The sequence below is a fragment of the Canis lupus genome, chromosome 8 (assembly GCF_048164855.1).
Source record: "Canis lupus baileyi chromosome 8, mCanLup2.hap1, whole genome shotgun sequence".
NCBI classification, from domain to species: domain Eukaryota; kingdom Metazoa; phylum Chordata; class Mammalia; order Carnivora; family Canidae; genus Canis; species Canis lupus.
In genome coordinates this window covers 49,640,252-49,665,147 of record NC_132845.1, presented here as the reverse complement: position 1 = coordinate 49,665,147, position 24,896 = coordinate 49,640,252, and the positions used below count along the sequence as shown (strand labels likewise).

Here is a 24,896-nt window from a genome sequence, read left to right as displayed (position 1 = left end):
CTCAGGTGCCCCATCTGTAAAATGGGGGTGATAACTAATCTACCAACTTTGTAGGCTGTTCTGAGGGTTAAATGGAAAGCATTTTGAACGAGGCCTGGGATTCATGAGCAACAGGAGTGTGAGTTAATACTCTCATCAGCCTTAACCTAGCCCGGCAAGGCACAGTCATCTCCCCGGCCCCCCGAGATGCAGCCCTGACACCCGCCCGCAGGTCTCTCACTGCTCCTTGAGCTCACCCAGCTTCTTCCCACTGGCTCTATCCTGGACCTAGAATGCCCCGGCCTGGTCAGCAACATCTCATCCCTCCACGGCTGCCTGAGATGCCAGCTGGTGGAGAGAGGCCTCATCTGGCTAAAGTGCCCAACTCCACCAATATTCACTAGGACCTAAATGCATATTTCCTTCAGCACCCCAAAGTTTATATTCCTGTAGCACAGGGCAGGGGTTCCCAGCCAGACTCTGGGTTTGAATCTGGTTCTGCCGTCTACTAGCTGGGTGACATCACCTCTCTCTGCCTGTTTCCCCATCCATCGGATGGGAATAACCACAGTCCCTTCTCCAGAGGTTATTTACTGTGGGATGAAATCACGGTGCTCATAAGGCATCTAGAACATTCCCTGGCACTTAGGCATGCTCTAGAAGTCTACGCTCTCAACTCTTTTTCCTAAGGAGTTCCAACTGGAACTCTACCTGGAATCTTCCCAAAAAAAGACCATGCCCTTTCAATTCACCTGCATACAGTAGGCTCTCATTCAATATTTGTTCAGCAAACAAAAGGAGTGAACCAAACTACCCGAGGAGCAACCCAGAAACATGCAAAGGAAAGCTAGAGATTCCATCCCGCCTGAAACCCAACAATCCCAGTTATGGGCACGGGTCCAAAGGAAACAACTCCAAGAGCAAGAAAAGGAGCAGTCTGTATATGCTGGCCCCTTCACAGCCCAAACCAGGAAGTTCCCAGGCACGCTAGAGCTAAGCAAACAAGGGCAAAGGATCCCGTTGAAAATGACCCAGTTGTCACAAATCAAAGTGAGGGGGCACCCCCAGCTCTGCAGAAGCCATCAGCAAAGAGGGGCAGGCGCAGGCCCCCTGGGTCCACACTCTAGACCAAGAACTAGAGCAAAGACACCAACTATAAGGAAGACTGCCTATGAGCTGGGTGCCAGTCAAGGGAAGGTTCTGATCAAGGAAACAGTGCTTAAGGTGGAAGGGACCAGGGCAGCTTTTTTGCTAGAGAGGTTTAGATACCATCACAGCAAATCCTTCCACAGCCTGGACATAGACTATAGCACTGTGCATGTCTCCTCTTGTCCAATCCCTAAAATAAACCTCTGACAACCCAGGTATTACTGTTCTCCATGTGATAGATGAGGAAACTGAGGCACAATGTCCAAAGTTCTGGACCTGAACCAAGAAGGCTGTGCTACCCAGAGAAGCAGAAGTTAACCATGGCTGACTTGGCCAGGGGTGGGTGGGGAGATGGACCCAGGACCTTATCACCATCCATACTTTCCCATCTCAGCATCCTCGGACTCCCCTTTAGACCAGAGCAAGGGACTGCTGTGTACTGATGATGATGACCATTTCAACAAGGACAAGGGACAAGCAGTAGTGACAGGACCAGCACTCAGGAACAGGGCTAGCACCTTAGTCTACTTGAATTCTTTTAAGTTGACAATTCTATGAGGTGGGCACTACCATCATTCTCATTTTGCACACAAGAAAACCGAAGCACAGAGAGGTCAAGGGACTTGTCCAAACTCACACAGCTAGCAAGCAGCAGAACTGGGATCTGAATGGAAGCTACACTAGCAACCTGTACTGCTATGTCCCTCTGAGCATCCCCCTCCGAGAGACAGGGAGGCCGCTTGTGTCACTCACCAGGGATGTATTCCCAGTATCTGACCTATAGCAATAAGAGGATTAATTCACAGTAGTGGGAAGAAGGGAGGGAGAGACTGGAAGCTATTAATTCCAAACCCACGTTTCAGGGTGCCTGGGTGGCTCAGTCAGCTAAGTCACCGGCCTAAGTCACCTGCCTTCACCTCAGATCACGATACTGGGATCCTGGGGTCCTGCCTGAGAGGTCCCTGCTCAGCAGGGAACCTGCTTCTCCCTCTCTCTCTGCCCACCTCCCACTTGTGCTCTCTCTCACTTACTCACAAATAAATAAAATCTTTTTAAAAATAAACCCCAAATCCTTCACATTTTCCTCTGATATCAGCTTCTCCCGATCAGGGAATCCTACAGCCTCTGCTGGCTATCTCTGCACAGCACAACGTCTCTGAAACTAGGATGCATGCCATAGCTGCCAGGCCTTTTGGATTCGACAGAAGGCAGGCCAGCCCGGATCCTTGATTGATCCTCATTGAACTCACCTTTAGGGACAGCAAGAGGCTTTTTCCTAAGTTTCCAGAATCAAGAAGGAAAAGTGAAAAATGCAAAACAGCAATCGCCGCCCCCCCCTCCACCCACTCCCCCTCATTCCCCACCCCTCCACTCCTCCCCCCCACCCCGCCTCCTCACTACTGCTCCATGCACAACACTGCAATTAACTTTAACGGAGGCGGCGGGGCGGTGATTGTCAAGCAACCTGACCGGGCCAGCTTGGGCAGAGCTGCCAACGGCACCTCCGACCACATCCACCTGCCTTGTCTACACACTTCCTTCCCCAGGTCAGGGTGTTTTTGCCAAACCCAGGCAGAGAGGAGGTGATAAAATCTCGTAGCTGACAAAGTACAGCCCTTTCCCATGGGCACGGTCACCAGCAGGCCACTGTTTTCTGCCTGGGCCCACAGGAGAAATCCTCTCTGCACTTGAAAGCGGATTTGCCCGGCCAGAGGGTCACGAATTCCAACCACTTCAGGCTCCCGTACGCGCCCTGTCCCCCCCATGTCTGTACGGTCCTCGGGGTGGGGAGGCACACGGGACCCTGAATCCATATCCACATGCAAACTACCGAACAGGTTCACTGGAGATCTGACATCAGGTGTGGGGACAGGCCTGGAATCCACTAGCAGGCTACAGCCAGCTGCACAGTGTCACAGTTACACGCCCATGAGTCACCCGAAAAAGACAGAACTGCACGGAGACTGAGTGTTAGCCAACTAGCAAAGCATTACGTTACCCACGGCCGCATGTGGCCTGAATCCAGGCGAGGGCTTCTTTTTTTTTTTTTAAGATTATTTATTTATTTATTTATTCATGAGAGACACAGAGAGAGAGGCAGAGACAGAGGGAGAAGCAGGCTCCCTGCAGGGAGCCGGACGTGGGACTCGATCCCAGGTCTCCAGGATCACGCCCTGGGCTGAAGGCGGCGCTAAACCACTAGGCCACTGGAGCTGCCCCAGGTGAGAGCTTAACCTCAGCATCAGGGACACGTGCACCCTGATAACTCTTTGTTCATGGGGGAGGGGGTGGGGTGTAACAGCAGCAGCGTCTACCCAGTCCGGGCTTGGAGTACCCTCCCTCCAGGTGCGATAACCTAAAACGCTTCCAGATGTTGACAAATGTCCCGCGAGGGCAAAATTGCCTGGCGTTGAGAACCGCTGACCTGGGCAGTCTACGGAATACCCTATGTTTTCATTTTAGTAATGAGCTGGTTAATAGCTATTTGGTAAATACTTGAATACAGCCACCCTGTGACTTTGCATGTGTTCCTAAAAGTGATAAGCAACTGCGTTCAGGATACATCGATTTAGGTTTTAAAAAAGTGAATTGCTGGGACGCCCAGGTGGCTCAGTGGTGGAGCATCTGCCTTCAGCTCAGGTCGTGATCCCGGGGTCCTGGGATCGAGTTCCGTGTCAGGCTCCCCACAGGAAACCTGCTTTTCCCGCTGCCTGTGTCTTTGCCTCTCTCTCCGCATCTCATGATAAATAAATAAAATCTTTTTTTTTTTTAAGTGAATTGGTTTAAAGGAAAATATTAAGTAACCAAGTACACGGCAGCCTCTCCCAACACCTTTCTCCCACTAAAAAAGCAGAAAACCAAATGCTCACTTGCCCTATCGATCCCATAACTTACAGGTTCTCTAGCCCAGCAAGGCTATTCAGGAGACTCCCAAAAGCTGTGGACTGAATGGGGACAAGCCACGGATGAGGGCCCAGTCCCACAGGCACCGAACCTCAGAGGTTCTGTCTCCTGCAAGGGGCACCTAAGAGAGGACGAGACATGCCCCTCCAACACCCACCCACTCAAGACTCCCTTCACATTTTTCCCAGAAGCTCCCTGTGCAGAGGCTAAGACAACAAGGCTGGGACCCATCCGCCTTGAGAGGGAACAATTATTAGCAAATTACTTAATTAGGTCCATGTTGACATTTCATCAAGTAAATATGTCAATGAAAAAAATGGGTCATATCTGAGATGCACTAGTAAGTGAAAACAAAAAAAAATGAAGAGTTGGTTTTTACAGGATCCCATCCCTGTTTTTACAAGACACTACATATTTAGCGTAAGTGGCAAAAACAGACTGATTTGAAAGTTAAGACGCCAATCTGCCAATAAGAGATTATCTCCAGAAGACTGTAGTTACGGAGGATTGTACTATATACTCCATCCTGTACGGTTTCATTCTATACTGTATCTCTTATAATATCAGACCAAGAAGAGAGTCAAAGAAAAAAGTCCCTTTAAATAATTCAATCACTGCCATGTCTATGGTAACAGAAAACCTGGAACCTTCCAAGTATACAAATGTCAGCAGTTCTCAGAACTGTTACAACTTGGGGCACCTGGGTCGCTCAGTCAGTTGAGTATTTGCCTTCAGCTCAGGTCATGATCTCGGGGTCCTGGGATCGAGTCCCCCATCGGGCTCCCCGCTCTGGGGAGAGCTTGCTTCTCTCTCTGCCCCTCCCCCCTGCTCTTGCTTGTACTATCTGAAATAGAATCTTAAAAAAAAAAAAAAAAAAAGGACTGTCACAACTTGACTTGTATGCCATCGATTTAAATACTTAAGCAAGTATGCAACTATGAAGAAAAGCATGGGGAAAATCAATTTTCCCCATACACCAGCCCAATTTCAAAGCTGATACTCAATACCCCAGCATGCCTCACTCAGACCCGGTAAACACCACAGACACCTGGTAACAAAACCACAGACACCCAGTACCACCACCACAGACAGCCAGTAACAACCGGGCCAATTAACCCGAATTGTCTCAGAGTCTGGGGACAGGTGTCTGAATCCATGTGGTCAGGCTGGGCTCTTTCCCAACTCTGCCAAGGCCTGCATGGGCCCAGGGGTTGCAAGGAAATGATAAACCAGAAGAGAATCACGACACCCGAAATGCCCTCTCCACTGCCCTCGGCTGTCCAGCCTCCTAACCATGGCCAGTGCCCACTGGAGCTCTGCATCCCCTGCGCCTTACCTCTTCCTTACAAGTATGTAAAATATGCAATGTCATCATAATGCCACCTTTACAGGTGAGTAAACTGAGGCTCCCAGAAGTAACCAGCCCAGGGTCATATGCTGGGAAGTAGCAGGATGGATTTTGAAACACAAGCTCCTGAATCTGGCCTCTTTGATCCCAGACAGAGAACTCCCTGGCTTTCTTTGAAGCTGTACTTTCTTGTCCAGGAAGCCCCATGACTTGAACGGCCAATGCTGGTCCCTCCCCTGTAGCCCCTTTGAAAATAAAGAGGGTCTGACTCAGAGCTGAGCCCGTTCTCCAGCCCTTCAAGTACCCAAGTGAACTGGAGGTGGGCCACCAGACTTCAACACTGAACGTGGTGTGGCCCACCCAGACCCCAGACTTCTCTCATCAGAAAGATGAGAGAGCCCCATGACACTATCACAGCAGTCCTCAGACAGAGTCTAATCTACCATGTGTCTTTTCTCCTTGATCTTGGGTTAGTGACAATGATCTTGAGGAAGATGCCTTATCACAGGGCTCCTAGATAATGTAACCAAATTAGAACCGCCAGGTCATCTTCCCAGCATCCAGCAGCAACAACTTGCCTCTGGGCCACTGGTCTCCAGCTTCTAGGCTGACTGGAGGGACCAGAAAAAACACTGTCACTAACATGCACCGATCGTCTGCCCTCCGTAATAAAAACAACCCTATTGATGGGTATCCTTAGACTTTGCTAGAATGGTGCATTGAGCCAACCCCTTCAAAACAAAACAAAACAAAACAAAGCTCTAGCTAAAGTGAAATCTTTTCAAATGTTCTGAGACACTTGCTCTACTCCTGAGAATATGCTCCAAGGACTAAATCAACAGGCATAATCCATGTGATACTCATTATGTTTTCTTTTAAGGGGGGAAAAAAAAAGAAGAGACAGCAATCTAAATGTCAACCACAGGTAATAATTATGTAAATTATAGTCCACCAATACAAGGAACTATTGCTTTGACACTGTATAATTTAAGAAGTTATACAGGAACGTGGGAAAATCCTTCCAACAGTAAATGAAAAACCCTAAGACTGAAACTGATAGGCATGGTCCAGGGTGCCCTTGCAAACTACACACAAATCTGCACAAGAATCAGATGTTAACATGCCAATAAATAAACAACAGCCTGTGGAAAAATATCTGTGAGCCACATGACAAAGAGGCAAGATTCCCAAATCAAAAGTGTCTGCAAATTAACAGGAAAAAGACAAACCAGTGGAAAGATGGGCAGAGAAGACATAGGAAAAGACACACGTAGCAACCGGGAAATATGCTGGGGGACACTCAGCTTCTAACCAAAAGAGAAATGCAAGCAAAAATAAGATATATATATTTTTTTTTAATCCATCGAATTAACAAAGTCAATTATGCCCAGCACCTGGAATGAGGCAGAGAAACATGAATTCTCATTCGTGGTCAGTCAGTGGTAATAGAATGCATTACATTCTCCTTTCTGGGGACACTGGGTGAGCAGGTGAGCATCTACCTTCGGCTCAGGGTGTGATCCTGGGGTCCCGGGATCGAGTCCTACATCAGGCTCCCTGCATGGAGCCTGCTTCTCCCTCTGCCGGTGTCTCTGCCTCTCTCTCTCTGTGTCTCTCATGAATAAGTAAATAAAATCTTTTTAAAAAATTCTTTCTGGAGAATAACCAGCTAAAACCTATTAAAAAAACTTACAGGGATCCCTGGGTGGCTCAGCGGTTTAGCGCTTGCTTTCAGCCCCAGGGTGCAATCCTGGAGTCCCAGGATCAAGTTCCACATCAGGCTCCCTACTTGAGCCTGCTTCTCCCTCTGCCTGTGTCTCTGCCTCTCTCTCTGTGTGTCTCTCATGAATAAATAAATAAAATCTTAAAAAATAAAAAAAACTTACAGAATTTTGACATTACGGACAAGGACGCTTACTGGAGCACTGTTCACAGGAATGGAAAATGGGAAATGACACAAGTGGTAGTTAATAATAGGGAAAAACCACTGAGTTAATTATAACAAATCTGTAACTTGAAATATCACAGAATTATGGATATTATAAGTTATGCTGTATTAAATATCATTACATGTCACATAAAGAATATGCACATACACACTATGTATTGACACATATCATATGTTAAAGTAAAAAATAGCAGAATGATGATTTTAACATAATTCATTTTATTTAAACGTGTTTATGTTTGTAAACATTTCTATGGTCACAGAAAAGCCCGGAAGAAGACCTCAGTTTCTCCTAGCCCAAGGGAGCAGCAGGTTCACACATTTTTTAAATAACTTGGTAAATTGAACACCAATAAAAAAATAAATTAAAAAAAAAAAAAGAAAATAAATAAATAAATAAATAAATAAATAACTTGGTGATGGGGGCACCTGGCTGGCTCAATGAGTAGTGCCTATAACTCTGGATCTCGGGGTCGTGAGTTCAAGCCCCATGTTGGACAAGGGCTTATATAATATGTAAAATATTATATAATATTTTATAGAAATAGAAAATACATAATATAGAAAATATATACAAAATATAGAATATATAAATAGAATATTAAAAATGTATACAAAATATAGAATATATAACTAGAATATTTAAAAATATATAGAAAATATATACAAAATATAGAATATATATAGAATATTAAAACATATAGAAAATACATACAAAATATAGACTATATAAATAGAATATTAAAAAATATATAAAAAATATATACAAAATATAGAATATATAAATAGAATATTTAAAAATATATACAAAATATATTTTAAATTTAAGTAAATAAATTGTCCATGGGATGTTTGTTTTGTAAAATGGAATGTCACTTTTGTAAATCAGACAACAGACGAAACTGGAAGGTTTATGTGTAAAAAATTAAATTGGACTGCATTAGCATGATGAGACTGAGTAAAACTTCACACGTTGTTAAACTGTTGATGTCAAAGCTCTTTGGAAATGACAGAGAAGGCAAAGACTGCTTAAAACGTAACCGTATCTTCTTAAATTGGGAGCAAAAGCCAAGCACTTTCCAGGCTGAACTCCCACAAAAATTCTCTCCTACACAGAGAAGCAACGTGAACCTGGTCAACTTCCAGCCGGATTCCTGGCCTCGAATGCCAGGAACACAACAGGTGTTTAATAAATGCTGGTGGGTCCAAGAGCAGAGAGCAGCCACCACGCAATCAGAACTATCAAATTTTCAAAGCACAGATCCTTCCACCCAACCATTCCTCAAGGAGGAACTTATTCTGCTGAGTCATTTGCATGGACTTGCACACATATGCAAAAATGAATACCCGGGAATGCTCCAGGCCGCAATGTGTCTCATCTCAAAATTCTGGAACCAACCCCAACAGCGACCAAGGTGGGACTGAGGTAAACATATGACACGGTCATAGAAGAGAAGAATGCATGGCTTGGACAGAAGCGTTATTTCCTTTTTCTTTCGATTTGCATGGACTTAACGTGGGGGAAAAAAATCCACATCAGTTTTTTTAAGTGTAAGGAGCAAAATACAAAACGTTTAGAATATGAAGCTCTCTAGGGAAGAAAAAAAGATATAGGTATTCTCGTGCCCCTCCATACATATTTGCAGGTGCCTGGCATTTTTCTAGAAGGATACTCAAGAAACTATCATCAGTGGCTGCCCCTGGGAAAAGTGGAGGAGCCATATTAAAATGCTTACTTTCCCCTGTATTCTCCTATTCACCGTTTTTAAAATAGCACAATCAAAACAGTTACCACACAAGATCTTCATGCAATCAGCCAGATCAATTCAAAATCTAGTGTTTTTTAAAGATTTTATTTTTAAAGCAACCTGTACTTTCAACGGGGGCTTGAACTCAACTCTGAGATCAAGAGTCACATGCTCTTCTGACTGAGCCAGCCAGGCGCCCCTCAACATCCAGCTTTAAAAGAAGAGTTTCCTAGCAATTTAAAGGAAGTCATCTAAACCAGTCACGAAATGCCTCTGGAAGAGAATCGAGGGCAGCGGGGAATCCCAGCTTGGTCTGACCCTAAAGGGTTTTCAGCTACGGTTCAGAAACAGATGAGACTCATAAAAAAATAAAAATAATAAATAAAAAAAAATTAAAAGCATTGAATTTAATTGTAAAAACCTGAGACTCATTCCAACATTAAATGGATCAGAAGCCCACGCCTCTGCAAGTATGGCTCTATTTCCTCGCCAAGCTTCCTCTTTGGAATTTTCAGGCCCCTATTATTACTACAAGCCATTTTTTTAATGCTTTCTGCGTTTTTGCAGGATGCTGTAGGCAAGATTTTTATGAGATGGGCTCTGTAGTTCCTCTGAGTTAAACTCTCTGATACTTTGACAACTCCACGCACCCCAGGGCCTTTGCACCCATGGTTCTCTCTACCTAATACTTCTTTCCCCAGTCCTTTCACGACCAGCTTCGCCATTCAGATCACAGGTGAAATATTATCTCCTCTGAAAGGCTGTTCCTGGATACCCTTCTATCATAGCTTGTACCCCACCCCCAATGTTCCTCCCAGTTTGTGTCTCTGCGGCACTTACCACTACCCAAAATCGTTCTGGTCATTCCTAATGTAAGCTCCATGAGCACAAGGACCTCATCTATCTTGTTTGTGGCTGTATGCCCAGTATCTAGAACACAGTAGATGCTCAATTAACAAAAGACTGACAAAATGAGTAAGAAACAGTTGTGGGAAGAACAAGCAATCAAATCCAGTGTTTTGAAGTTGTGCTGGGGAAAATTAAAGAAATACTCTCCGACGAGAAGGGCCCCTCCCAATCAAGTAACCACCCAAGGGGCCTATAAAAGGTAAACTGAGATTCTCAGAGAGGAAAGGGAGAAGCCTCATAAAAAGTCAATTACTACCTCCCCAGTCATCTAGACCCATTTTCCAGGACTTGGCAACCTCCCCCAGGACGTGAATCCCACAATTAAGCTAAGGGAACACTTAAGTAGAACCTCAACTTCGTGACTGTCCACCTCTCCTGGGGCAGTTTAAAATGAGAGAGTCAAGGGGCACCGGGGGGGGCGGGGGTGCTCAGTCGGTTAAGCGTCTGCCTTCAGCTCAGGGTGTGATCTCAGGGTCCTGGGATCGAGTCCTGCGTGGGACTCCCTGCTCAGCGGGGAGTCTACTTCTCCCTCTCCCTCTGCTCCTTCCCCTGCTCCTGCTCTTTCTCTAATAAATAAAGTATTTCAAATAAATAAAATAAAACGAGGGAGTGAAGGGTCCGAGCCAATCTCTATCATCACACACACTCCAGCCAGAATGAAGGAGCACAGAGGAACACAGGCCTGGGTGCAAAGAGGCGAGCAGCAAGGCTATGCCTGCAAGTTCCTGCTCTAGGGAATTAAGAGTCTAACCTCCTTATGGTCTCATTAAGCTTCTCCAAGGCAACCCCTGTAAGCCAATTACACACGAAGGGCAACAGCCTAACATCTCACAGGCATGAAGGCAAATCTTGCCCCAGATTTATTCTCCAGATGCCTCCAATGGCCATGGGACTTTACCACCCAAGGGACATGTGGCAATGTCTGGAGGCATCTGTGTTGGTGCCACACAAGGTGGGGTTCCTGGCACCCGGTGGGGAGAGGGCCAAGGATCCTGCTGAATGTCCCACAGGGCAGCCCTTACAGCAGAGGACCACCTGGCCCCGAATGCCAAAGTGCCAAGGCTGACAATCTGTGCTTCACGCCTACTGCCCCTGTCCCGAAACTGGCTTCCCCAAAGCGCCCCCACCCACCCTCAGCCTCCAAGAGGCAAGTACAGGTTCCATGCCTCCATCACGAGACGCTATCCCAGTTCCCATGCCAGGCTTGGGGAAGCCCTCGCCTCAGGATGTTCAACCCCCTGGCATTATCCCCAATCCCTTTTATTAGCACTTCCTTTTTGCAAAATGTTCAGGCAAGTTTTGATGGGTTCAAGGTTTACTAATCATTAGGCTATGATAATAAAAGCTAGACCTCATCACCCTCATGCCCCATGAAAATCTAGAGCCAAAAGACACACAAGACACTTGCTTCAAATTCCTGGGGCAAAAAAAAAAAAAAATTCCTGGGACATTGGCAATTTGTTTCTCCCCCTGCACACTCCCCCCAGCCAGAAACCGGCCAACATGAACTTGGTGGAGCCCTTGGTCTTTGCACCACCAAACGAACAAGTCGCATGGGCCCCAGGCACTTCGCCAAAAGCTTTAGGCTTCCAGAAAGAGGATGTCCACTCAACTGGCCACGGGTGCCAGGTGGCTCCCTCATGGAAGGAAGTGACCTGGTGAGAAAGCACTAAGGGAAAAAAGCGAGCAACACTGGGCTCCAGGATTGAAGCCACAACAAGGAGGTCTGGCAATTACAGCAAACGGGAGCCAGAAGGCCTGTTCTGGGGAGGGCAGCCCCAGTTGACCACTACCAGGTACCAACACGGGCCCCACTGCTATCACATCTTCTGATTTTTCAGAAGTCAGAAATAAGTGTTTTTCTGCACACTCTTTCTGTGAGTAAATAGCAGCAATGACAGGAATTCATAATTATAAATAAGGCCAAGCCAGCACACGGTGGACTAGATCTATACCTTAGAGACTCGAATTCAAATGCTGATTGACCCTAGTATGTGTGAGGCACTGAGTCCTGGGAAAAAGAGAGGAGGAAGACTCGGTGCTGACCCTCACAAAGTAAAATCTACACCGTCAAGTGTGCAAGCCAGAGGGCTCAATCTCCCTGGGTATCCGTTCCACACAGGTGAGTGACTCTTCGTCAGAGACCTCTGGAGAGAGGCTGCAACGCAGCTCAAAAGCCATTCCAGTGCCTTGTGTCATTCTTTCCTTCACAAATATTTACTGAGCACCTACTACATCTCGGGCACCATTCTAAGTGCTAGGATTATGGCCATAAATAAACACAGGCTGAAAAAAAAGAAACAAACAAAAAAACTCTACTCCTGTGGAGTGGACCTGTTGGTGGGAGTTTACAGAGAATAAGCAAAATAAATAAAATATCTGGTGTATTAGATTGGTTCGGGGCCAGGGGCAGGTGGGGTGCGGGGAAGCCTGAGTGCAGGGAAGGAGAGAGGTACATGAAAGTGGCAGAGTCAGAGAAAAACTGCCTAAGGTGCCATCTGAACAAACATTCAAAGGTAAAGGAGTATTCCAAGCAAGGGAAACAAGTGCAAAGGCCCTGAGGCAGCCTAGTAACCAGTGTGGCAGGAAGAAAGTGAGAAAGTAGGTGATGAGGTCAGAGAGGTGTTGGGGCGATTCTGCTGACTCCTGTAGGCCAAAGCCTTTTGGCTTCTGAGCAAAGTGTGGAGTCACTGCAGGGTTTCAAGCACACAGGACCTGACCTGTGTCTTGAACAGGACCCCTCTGGTTGCTGGGTTAAGACTAGGGGTCAAGGATGGAAGCAGAAGAGCAGGAGGGAGGGACTGTTCAAATCCTGGAGTGAGCCCATCAACAGTGGCTCCGGCCAGAATGGAGGAGGGGGGGTGTTGTGGGAAGCTGGCAGATTTGGAAACATTCTGAAGAAAAAGGCAACAGGATGTGCTGACTTCAGAGATGTGGAATAGGAGGGGGAAAGGGGAGGGGGTGGGTCAAGGATGCTGCAGGTTGGGGGCCCTCGGAGGATGGGGCTGGTGTTACGGGACATGCAGAGGGTCCGAAGTTCCGTTTGGGACAGGCTAGGTTGGAGACGCCCCGTCTCCCACTGGAGACAGCGGTTCCTAAAAGTTGAGTCCACAACCACACTCAAAAGGCAAGTCGTCTCCAAGAGCATCACCAGTGGAACCAGTCCAGCTGGGGGAATGAGAGCAGGACAAGGCCCTGAAGCGACCCAGAGAACCCCAAACTAGCTCTCACCCGGCCCTGTCCCCTCAGTTTCCCCTTTTCTCCTCACAGTCATTCACCTTCTACCCTTGGGCCCACCACGCCACCACTCCAGGCCTCCGCTCATGCCGTGTGGGGAGGGGAGGACCCCATTCATTCTAGGGTCCCTTTCACCTCTAACAATCCAGAGGGGGAAACTGGAAGGAGGGGTGAACAAAAGGGGGAAGAAGGGAAGGTGGAAGAAGGAAAAAGGATGAGTCTGAAAACCAACAGGAAACGCGCAGGGGTTGGTGGGGGGGGCAGTTAGGGGTGGAATATGGCTCTTCAAAGGTTGTCATGAAGCCCAGAAGAGCTATTTTTTTTTTTAATTTTTTTTTTTAATTTTTATTTATTTATGATAGTCACAGAGAGAGAGAGAGAGAGAGGCAGAGACACAGGCAGAGGGAGAAGCAGGCTCCATGCACCGGGAGCCTGACGTGGGATTCGATCCCGGGTCTCCAGGATCGCGCCCTGGGCCAAAGGCAGGCGCTAAACCACTGCACCACCCAGGGATCCCCCAGAAGAGCTATTAAGGGACAAATTACACGGAGTCCCGGGGCACCTGGGTGGTCCAGTGGTTGAGCGCCTGCCTTCGGCTCAGGGCATGATCCCAAGGTCCCAGGATCAAGTCCCACATGGGGCTCCCCACAGGGAGCCTGTTTCTTCCCCTGCCTATGTCTCTGCCTCTCTCTGTGTGTTTCTCATGAATAAATAAATAAATAAAAGCTTTAAAAAAAATTACACTGACTCGGGCCAGATCTTACCCCAGGAGGAATTTTTAATAGCTTCTAAAATATTTCTGTTCTCCCACCCCTTACTGATTCAAATACTCAGAGATTCACTGAGTTGTCTGAGGCAAACGGCAGCTCAGGAGCCAAATACTAGCAGGCTTCCACAAACCGCAACACAGATCTGCTACTGGGGTTCATCCCCAGCCACAGCAGGTGCAGCAGCAAAAACTAACTCGAGGGACGCCTGGGTGGCTCAGTGGTTGAGCATCTGCCTTTGGCTCAGGGCCTGATCCCAGGATCCAGGATCAAGTCCCGCATCAGGCTCCCTGCAGCGAGCCTGCTTCTCCCTCTGCCTCTCATGAACAAATAAATAAATCTTAAACAAAAAAAAACAAAAACCTAACTTGACAACTCCAACCGGTGTGGACCGTTCACAATTACTGAGCATCAACTGTATACCAGGCAGCAATGTTCTATGCACCTGCCAAGGATTCGCTCATTTGTTCCCATGTGACTGCTCTTTGCTCAGTATGGTGTTCTCGCCTCCATTTTCCAAATAGGTAAACTAAGGCACGCTGGAAGTAACTTGACTGAGCAGCAGAACCAGGATTTGAAGCCAGGAGACGCAGGCACTCGCTCTCAGGCACTGTGTGCTGCTTACTGATTTTTCTCCCACTTTGACATTTTTCCAATTTTTCTATGTAATAAATAATTTTTAAAAGTTAAGCCACAATGGGGCACCTGGGTGGCTCAGTGGTTGAGTGCCTGCCTTTGGCTCAGGGTGTGATCCCAGGGTCCCAGGATCAAGTCCTGCATCAGGCTCCCCACAGGGAGCCTGCTTCTCCCTCTGCCGGTGTTTCTGCCTCTCTCTCTGTGTGTCTCTCATAAATAAATAAATAAATACTTACAGAATAAATAAAAAATAAAAGTTAACCCACAGGGAGAGGCCCAGGCCCATTCACCCAACCATCATACAAACACCAGCCAGAAACAGCCCTTCTTGCCAGCACAAACAGAAAAAAAAAAAAAAAAAAAAAAAAAAACCCAAATGTTGGTGAACTCAACACCGATTTGGGTAATGAAGCTCCTCTGATCTCTCATCCCAGAACATTTGCCCGGGTGAGGGTGGTTAAGTCAGTGGAACCCTCACCGTGGGCCATTTCCACGTTCTGGTTTTTCCGGATGTTTCCTGAAGCTCAGAGGCAGGCACTGGCCCAGGAACAAAGCTCTGATAAGAGTCTCACGTGGGCCAGTCCCTTTAATTTCTAAACACACGACCTTGGTCAGGGAGAAGCCAGGCATAAGTGGTGGGGTGGGGGAGCCCAATCCCTTCCCCAGCAGTTGATGAAAAAGTCCAAAGGAAGGAGGAGCAAGTGGAAACATACAACTTCATCTTTAGAAAGAATGGTAAAAAATATTGTTTAACTCTGTTCAGGGCACAGGCCGATCTCACTCTTCAAACAATCATAACCATAAAAAGCCCCAAAAGTTGAGGCTTTTTTTGAGGAGGGGATCCTGCTCCCATTTTACAGATGAGGAATCTGAGCAGAGAAAGGTAAAGAGGCTTGGCCCAAGGTCACACAGCTTAACTGGCTGGGAGGCTGGCCTCCCCCAGCCTTAGTGTGCCACCCTAGCAAACACAGAAGCCACCTTCTTTCTGTTGCATTTGGTTTCTCCTGCTACCTGGAAGTTCTCATGCAGCAGTGGGCCAGCTCTCAAACTCCGGTTCTAGGCTCCACACCTCCCCGCTCCTACCCAAAACTGGGGCATCCAGGAATCCAGAAGGAGAAGAAACATAGCAAAGTCTGCAAGCTCAAAGACTGGGTGGAGAGGGAAGGCCAGCCATTGCCTTCCTCAAGAAAACCACCACTGGATAATTTCTGTAGCAAAAAGTCCAAGGAGAAAAAACACAATTGGCTTCCCGGAACGAGCTTCTCAAGCTAAATAAATTGTGAGCACCCCCAAACACACTGCGCTTTGGAAAACCTCATTAACCATCAACTGCCAGTTGTCATCAATAAAGCACCTCCCTATGCAAAATCTAATTTATGGTTGCCTATTTTTTTTCCCCTGTGTCATCCAGGAGAAGAAAATAAACAAGGAAACACTCCAAAAGTCATAGCAACACTAGACCAAGATCCTCCTCTGAACTCTGCTGAAATAATCTTGGTGCTGTTATACCCAGCATAGGGAGCAGGGACTCCACAAGCTTTTTCCAGAGTCCTACTTTGCAAATGCTCAGTTCTCCAATCTCCCCAGACCCTGAATGCAAAAGCATCTTTTCCAGCCATGTGTAAATCTGTGATCTCATTGGCCTGAAAATTAGGTCTATTTGGTTGATACCCAACGCCCCCCCCCCAAAAAAAAATAAAGCCTTCCCTGGGACCCTCAAAGGATGACTTTTTCGCACTCCAGAGGGAGCCTGCAAGGAAAGGGCCACAAAACAGGACAAGGAGGTATTTTTGGATGCTAATCACCAGCTCCTAACAGGCAAAGCTGTTTTTCTCTCCTGAGTCCTAAACAAAAGGGGGAAACTATCATGTCCAGATTTGCCTATTGTTCCTACCAGTAATTAAGACAATGTGACACAGACGTGCCCTCCTGGAACAAAGGGGTAAATCGCATTACAGGGTAAACTAGAGCCCAAGACAGTGGGGATTAAACCACAGAAAGTGGACTTCGGAGCTGGGGCCAGGCGCAGCACTGAACACGCAGAGGAAAACTTGCCAGGGCGAAAGCCACGTGCATCCCCACTGAGAGGAGCCTCATGTTACAGAGGTAGGATGGCACAGGTACCAGGGTCTGGGGCATCCTGGGAGGGGGGGGTGGCACAGGTACCAGGGTCTGGGGCATCCTGGGAGGGGGGGGTGGGACAGGTACCAGGGTCTGGGGCATCCTGGGAGGGGGGGGTGGGACAGGTACCAGGGTCTGGGGCATCCTGGGAGGGGGGGTGGCACAGGTACCAGGGTCTGGGGCATCCTGGGAGGGGGGGTGGCACAGGTACCAGGGTCTGGGGCATCCTGGGAGGGGGGGTGGCACAGGTACCAGGGTCTGGGGCATCCTGGGAGGGGGTGGGTGGCACAGGTACCAGGGTCTGGGGCATCCTGGGATGGGGGGTGGCACAGGTACCAGGGTCTGAGGCATCCTGGGAGGGGGGATGGCACAGGTACCAGGGTCTGGGGCATCCTGGGAGGGGGTTGGGGGGGTGTCAGGTGAGACACATCAGGGATGAGCAACCCTACTTTCCTCCCTGGCTGTTCCCCCCAACTTCCCCTAATTCTTCCCCCTGTTTCCCCCAGATGCCCCTACAGTAATTAAAGCGGCAGACAGAAAGTAAAAGATGGCAAAAAAAAAAAAAAAAAAAAAAGTGTAACCACAACCTAGTAATGTTGATGCAGCACGCCCCGGGGGGGGGGGGGGGTAAACATCCCTTCCACAGCCCGCCAGCCTCTTCCCAGCGCAGACCTTCGCCAAGGGGGCGCCCACAAAGGGGATGGGAGAGCTTCATGCGGGGGACACCCCAACCTGGGCCGCCCCCCTCCCCGGAGTCCCCCTCCGCGGAAGGTTATTTTTAATTGCACGGAGGCCACTGCAACGCAGGCAGCCCCCCGGCCCCGTCTCCCCAGCCGCGGAGCCCGGCGCAGGCACAGCCCCCGCCCTGCTCCGGAGCTCCCCGCACAGGCGCACACCCCGCCCCCGGAGCCCCCGCGCGGCCGCCCAGCACGTACCCAGAAGGGGTCGGAGCCGTCGGCGCTGCAGAAGCCGCGGAGCGCCATGCGGCGGGCGGGCCCGGGTGCTGGCGGCGGCGGCGGCGGCGGCGGCTGCAGGGCGGGAGCGCGAGCCGGAGCGCGAGCGGGAGGCGGCGGCGCCCAGGCCCTGGTTGGCCCGCGCGTCACGGGGATGCGGCGCCCCGCCCCGGCCCGGCCCGCCCCGCCCCGCCCCGGCGCCCCGCTCACCTCCTGCGGCGGCCCTGCTGGGCGCGGGGGGGCTGCGCGGCGCCCAGGAGCCCGGGGGCGGGGGGGGGCACGGCACCGGGAGCGGTGGCTCCGGGAGGCGCAGGTGCTGAGCCCCGGGCCGCCCCGAGGGTGCCCCCCACCCCGAGCCGGCCCCCCCCCCGGATCCCTCCAGCCGCTTGCGGGGCTTCCCCAGCCCGCTGACCCCCAGAGCCGGCACACACCGGAGGGGCTGGATGCGCCCCGCCAAGTCTGCCCCTCGCAGGTGGGGACCCTGGGCTCCGAGCGGGAGCCGCGCCGAGCCTTGCCCAAGGTCACGCAGCAGGCCCGTAGTACGAGTGCGATTCGAACCCACGACCCATCGAAACGCCAGGGCGCTCGGGGCTGGGGGACTCCAAACCCCATCCCAAACAGTTGTCGCCTCCACATGTGTGCAAAGCGCCTGAGGCTCAGAGAGGCGACCGTGCCTTGCCCAAGGTCACACAGCAGCCACAGCAGGCTGCTATGGGATTTGAACCCACGACTCATCGCGCTCCAGAGCGCTCGGGAGCGGAAGAGGCCAATTCTCTCTCCTAAACCATTGTCACAACACACACACACACACACACACCCGTGAACAAAGCGCCTTGGCATTTTTCTCCACCGTCTTTGAGCATCCCTCAAGAAATAACCAGGTTATTGATCATCACCTTAGAGGTTGAAGACACTGAAGCCTGGAGACATACAGACCTTCCTGAACACATGTGGGGGTTACATTTATAAACCCATGTAAGGTGGCACTATCCCAAGTTGAAAACGTACTTGATGTACCTAAACTACCAAACGTCATAGCTTAGCCTAGCCTATTAAATGGCCTCAGATCACGTAGGTTAGTCTACAGTTGAGCAAAATCTTCTAACACAAAGCCTACTTTATAATAAAATGTTGAATATGTCCCATAATTTATTGAACACTGTACTGAAAGTGAAAAACAGAATGGTTCTCAATATATCAGTTCTAAGGACTGCAGCTTGCTGCCTCCTAAGAAGGTATCATAGGACATCTCGCTAACCCAGGACAACATTCAAATTCAAAATTCAAAAAAAAAAAAAACAAAAAAAAAAAAAAAATTCAAAATTCAAAGGCCAGTTTAGGCCAGTTTCTACAGAATGTGTATACTTTCACACCATCATGAAATGGAAAAATTTTAAGTCAAACCATCATTTAAGTCTGGGACCATCTGTAGGAATAATTAACGAGCATTTACAGTCATGGGGTTCCTAGGGCCCTGTTCTTAGTCGTGAACATGAATTAAATGCTCACGACCACCCCATGAAGTTATTATTATTATTAATCCCATTTTACAGTTGAGAAGGCTGGGCAGAGGCAGAGTAATTTGTCAGGGGCTGTGTAGACAGTAGATGGCTGAATCACACTTTGAACTCAGGCAGACTGGTTGGGACAGGAGGAATCTGTAACGATGGCCATTTTGCCGTATGGCCTCAGCACTGGTTAATATATGGGCAGCCAGTGACACAGGAGCGGGGGCTGGGGCCCGGGAGTCTAAGCTTTCACCCTGGATACCAGCAAAACCTTTCCTCCCCCCCTCTCCTCCTGAATCCCCTACCTGATGTATAGTTTCCATTACACACGCACATCAACTGCACCGAATAAATAAGAGGAGTGATTGAATGGGAGACGCCCAAAGGGCCTAGGGAGGGATATAGGATTGGTTTCTATGATCTTTTAAAAAATTTATTTACTTCTTTATTTTAGAGCAAGTGAGAGAGAGAGCATGAGCAAGAGGGGTAGATGGAGAGGTAGAAAGAATCTCAAGCAGACTCCTTGCTGAGCTCGATGTGGGGCTCAATCTCATGACCATAAGATCAAGACCTATTCCAAAGCCAAGATGCGGATGCTTAGCTGACTACACCACCCAGGTGCCCCTCTATGATTTTTTAATGGGCCCAGGCTCCCCCCAGAGTGAGTTTTTAAGGAATAATTACTTTCAAGTGATAATGCTCCTTGAGTAATTGCTTTGAGGTTTATACATTCAACAAATATTTATTGAACATCTATTTTAGGCCAGGTCTTGCTAGTAATAGGAGAAAGTTGCTGTTCCTGTGGAGTTTAAAAGATCAGGGGCTTTTTGTTTTTAAATAATTTTTATATCCAACATGAGGCTTGAATGTACAACACCAAGATCAAGAGTCAGATGCTCTACTGACTGAGCCAGCCAGGTGCCCCAAAGTGTTGAGTTGTTTTTGGTTTTTTTTTAAGTTTTTTTTTTTTTTTTATGATGGGGGACGGGTTAATTAAATAATCACATAAAGAAAGGCCATTTACAGCTGTGGTAAAAGATGGGAAGAAAAGGTGGAAAAGAGCCAACAAGGGTCCTGGCCTACTGGCAGTGGAAGTCAAGGAATGCTTCTGGAAGGATGAAGCTTTTGAGCTGAGATCTAAGTGATAAGTCTGGTCTCAGGCCTGGACCATGCTGTAGAAAACAGAAACAGGATGGAGCAGGTCCTCAGAAGAACTGGAAGACGATCTGGGTGGCAGGAATCCAGAGACAGAAGCAGAAGGGACTCATCCAGGGCAAGAGGCATTAGAAGGGCCAGAGCTTGCAGGGTCTTGTTGGCTGAGGGAGGGGCTTCAGCTGGGCCCTAAGAGCAAGGCAGGCCAGATGTGTTTCCATTCTCATCCACACGTTTTGTTCATTCATTCTTTCAACAAATATTAATTGAACAAACACGAAAAAATTCTTAACATCATGAGTCAACAGGGAAATGTAAATAAAACCCCTTCCATGACAACCTACCAGAGTGATTAAGTTGAAAATACCAAGTTTCGGCAAAGCTACAGAACGAAAACTCCCCAACTCTGTTAGCGGGAGTGCAAATTGGTTCAACCGATTGGTTCAAATTGGTTCAATTCAAATTGGTTCAGCAAATTGGAAAACTGCTGGGTACTTTCTGACGAAGCTAAACACACGATTACGTGGCAATCCTCCTCTCCCTGGAGGAGGGGGAGCTTCGGGGCGGGGGTGTGGAGTGTTTATGTGCATCGAGAAACATCTACGAGAAATGTTCATAACAGCTTTGAGTAGTGAAAAACTAGAAGTAACCAAGTGGCCCGTCAGCAGTCAAAAGATGAATGAATTGTGGCATATGTACACAATGGATCACTACACAGCCAAAACATTTTTTAAAAAAGAATCAGGGGCGCCTGGGTGGCTCAGTTGGTTGAGTCAGACTCGTGATTTTGGCTCAGATTATGATCTCAGGGTCGTGAGATTGAGCCCCACATCAGGCTCCATGCTCAACAAAGACTCTGCTTGGAATTCCCTCCATCCCTCTCTCTCTCTCTCACTCTCTCTCTAAAAAAAAAAAAAAAAAAAAATCAAGGGCAGCCCAGGTGGCTCAGTGGTTTAGCGCCACCTTTGGCCCAGGGCCTGATCTTGGAGACCCAGGATCAAGTCCCGCATCGGGCTCTCTGCATGGAGTCTGCTTCTCCCTTGGCCTTTCTCTTTCTGTGTCTCTCATGAATAAGTAAAAATCTTTTTAAAAAAAAATATATAAATAAATTAAAAAAATCAGGGCATCTGGGTGGCTCAGTGGGTTAAGCATCTGCCTTCAGCTCAGGTCATGATCCTGGGGTCCTGGGATCAAGCCCCACATCAGGCTCCCTGCTCAGCTAGGAGTCTGCTTCTCCCTCTTCTTCTACCCCTCCCCCCTGCTCATTCACTCTCTGTCCCTCTCTCATAATTAATAAATAAGATCTTTAAAAATATATAAAGAGTATAAAATTACTAAAAAAAAAAAAAAAAAAGAGTATAAAATTACTAACACAGGTAACAATAGGAAAGAATGGAATCTCACCAAATGTAAAAATGCATTAAAAAGTAAGGAGAGGGATCCCTGGGTGGCGCAGTGGTTTAGCGCCTGCCTTTGGCCCAGGGCGCGATCCTGGAGACCCGGGATCGAGTCCCACGTCGGGCTCCTGGTGCATGGAGCCTGCTTCTCCCTCTGCCTGTGTCTCTGCCTCTCTCTCTCTCTCTCTCTGTGACTATCATAAATAAAAAAAAAAAAAAGTAAGGAGGAAAAAAAAAACAGTAAGGACCAAGTGAAGCCAGGCATAAACAAATACATTTTTTCACGATGCCATCTATAAGAAGTTCAAGCAGAGGCGTGACTAATAAATATTGATCTGAGTTAGAACAATGACAAACTTGTCATTGATCGGAGGTATTGATTAGGAGGGGATACAAGAGGACCTGGCAGGGAACTGGAAATGTACCAAACTGGATCTGGCGGTAATTATACGCTTTATACACGCACACACACACACACATCTTAAAATTCATTGAGCTGCACACTCATGTTGGTTGTACTTGCTCTATAAAACATAAAAATTTAAAACAGACTGGGGATCCCTGGGTGGCTCAGTGGTTTGGCACCTGCCTTCGGCCCAGGGCGTGATCTTGGAGTCCCGGGATCAAGTCCTGCGTCGGGCTCCCTGCGTGGAGCCTGTTTCTCCCTCTGCCTGTGTCTCTGCCTCTCTCTCTCTCTCTCATGAATAAATAAATAAAATCTTTTAAAAAATATAAAACAGAGGGATCCCTGGGTGGCGCAGCGGTTTGGCGCCTGCCTTTGGCCCAGGACGCGATCCTGGAGACCCGGGATCGAATCCCACATCGGGCTCCAGGTGCATGGAGCCTGCTTCTCCCTCTGCCTGTGTCTCTGCGCCTCTCTCTCTCTCTCTCTCTCTGTGACTATCATAAATAAATAAAAAATTTTTTTAAATATAAAACAGAAAATAAATAATAAGTGTACCATTTTCCTGGAATAGAGATTGAGGGTCAAGGACATGAGATAACGCACAAGGTCTCATCTCTGGGATGTGGCCAAGAGAGGCAAAGCCTGCTCTGAACTGCCATGCCCTCCCCTCCCCAAGCTCCTCCCGCAGCCACAGACCCAAAGGCCCTTTTTTCTTCTCTCCGTCCCCTTCCTCCTCATCTTTGGCTCCATTGCAATTAGAAACATCCAAGACCTAGCGGCTCTGGGCCCTGGGCTGAACCCACCCTACCAACAACCAACAGAAGAACTGGTGCTGGGATCCCTGGGTGGCTCAGTGGTTTGGCGCCTACCTTAGGCCCAGGGCGTGATCCTGGAGTCCCAGGATGGAGTCCCACATCAAGCTCCCCGCATGGAGCCTGCTTCTCCTTCTGCCTGTGTTTCTGCCTCTCTCTCTCTCTCTCTCTCTGTGTCTCTCATAAATAAATAAAATCTTAAAAAAAAAAAAAAAAAAAACAGAGGAACTGGTGCTGAAAATGCAGGATCTAGATTTCAAGCGCTGGCAGCCAAGGTAGACCATGAGTGACTGAATCCAGCAGACAAGCAGGCTGGGGAGATCCTTATTCCTCCCTGAATCATAGCATCCTGGTCCTGTTCACTTATTTTTCAGTACTGATCACTATTTGCCATCATTTGATTATTTATTGGCTCCATGCAGGCCTCCTCGGCCGCACTGGAAGGTACTAGATACTAACCATCCCTCACGTGGCATCCCTCCTTCCTGGTGTCCTGTGCCTGGACCTCCCCACTGCAATCAGAGCTCTGCACAGCAGCCAGGGGCTCCTGTGAAAGCAGAAAAGCTACACATGCCGCATAAAGCCTGCCCAGCCTCCAACCATGCTTAGTACAAAACCCGACCAGATATGGTCCAGCGCTTCCATTTCTGGATATGCACCCACAAGAAGTGAAAACGGGGAAATATTATATTGTGAATAAATATTATATTGTGTATATTTTGCCACCATCTGAGAAATAAGGATACATGACAAGGCCCTCTGGGACCAGGCTCCTGTCCATCTCCAAAGTCCATCTTGCCCCTGTTTGTCCTCAAACCTTGCATGTCAGCCACACAGAGGGCTTTCTGCTCCTGGAACTCACCAAGCTCATTGCCCACATCTGGCCTTTATCCCTGCTGATCCCTCCGCATGGAGCCTTCTTCCTCCAGGTCTTTAAGTGGCCTGTGGATCCCCTCACTCAGGACTCAGCTCAAATGTCACCTCCTCCGAGTGCCCTTCCGTAATGAACTTGCCCTGAGTAGCCCCATCCCCTTGAACTCATCACCTACTTTATTTTCTTCATAGCAGTTAACACTCCCTGCCAATGTTTGTTAAATGGGCTCTTCTCTCCTCCTAGAATAAGGACATGACCTTGTTTCCCTTCAGGAACTCACTCAACACATTTTTTAAAAAAGATTACTTATTTATTTATTCATGAGAGACACAGAGAGAGGCAGAGACACAGGCAGAGGGAGAAGCAGGCTCCATGCAGGTAGCCCGAGACGGGACTCTATCTCGGGACCTCAGGATCACGACCTGAGCCCAAGGTAGATGCTCAACCACTGAGCCACCCAGGCGTCCTTCACCCAACAAATATTTATGGAGCATCAGGCGGTGTCCTGGGCAGAAGTGGGTAAACTACTACCAGCCCTTTGTTTTTTTGTCAATAACGTCTCATTGGAATACAGTCCCATGCATTGCTTTAATACATTTTTTTTATAGCTGCTTCAGCCCTACAACCTCAGAGCTGAGGGAAGTCATGGGAGAGAACTCAGCTGAGAAGCAGTGGGATTTGAATTAGGTTTTAACAGGTCACTCTGGCAGCTGCGTGGAGAATAGACCAAGGGTGGGCTTTGCAGCCAGTGGGACAGCGGAAACACAGTGTGATAAGATCAAAGCAAAACAGGTCTGTGAATAAAGGGGCTAATGTCAGCCTTGACTGCCAAGTGGACCCAGGGTCCAGTTTCCCTGAAGCTATAAGGTGAAGTTACTGTGGACTGTTGTGTTCAGAAAGCCCTGATCTGAGGCTCTGTGCTGGGTGTTGGAAATCGGGGCAGCTTCTCCTCTGTGTCCAGGTGACAGATCTTCCAGGAGAGAGAAAGCTATTTCACTGCTATGGGTACAGTTTCTTATTTTTATTTTTTTAAAATTTTTTTATTTAT

At 48.2% G+C, this 24,896-nt stretch overlaps 1 protein-coding gene across 2 annotated transcripts in view; it reads right to left on the bottom strand.

Moving 5' to 3' along the window:
* ABCC1 (ATP binding cassette subfamily C member 1 (ABCC1 blood group)) overlaps positions 1–17,804 on the bottom strand; it is a 135,677-nt gene extending 117,873 nt beyond the window's left edge. For both annotated transcript variants that reach the window (XM_072835902.1, XM_072835903.1), the window contains exon 1: positions 17,682–17,804. In XM_072835902.1, the coding sequence (XP_072692003.1) occupies positions 17,682–17,729 (48 nt within the window). In that variant the 5' untranslated portion in view covers positions 17,730–17,804. The remainder of the gene's footprint in view (positions 1–17,681) is intronic.
* Positions 17,805–24,896: the final 7,092 nt, after the last annotated feature.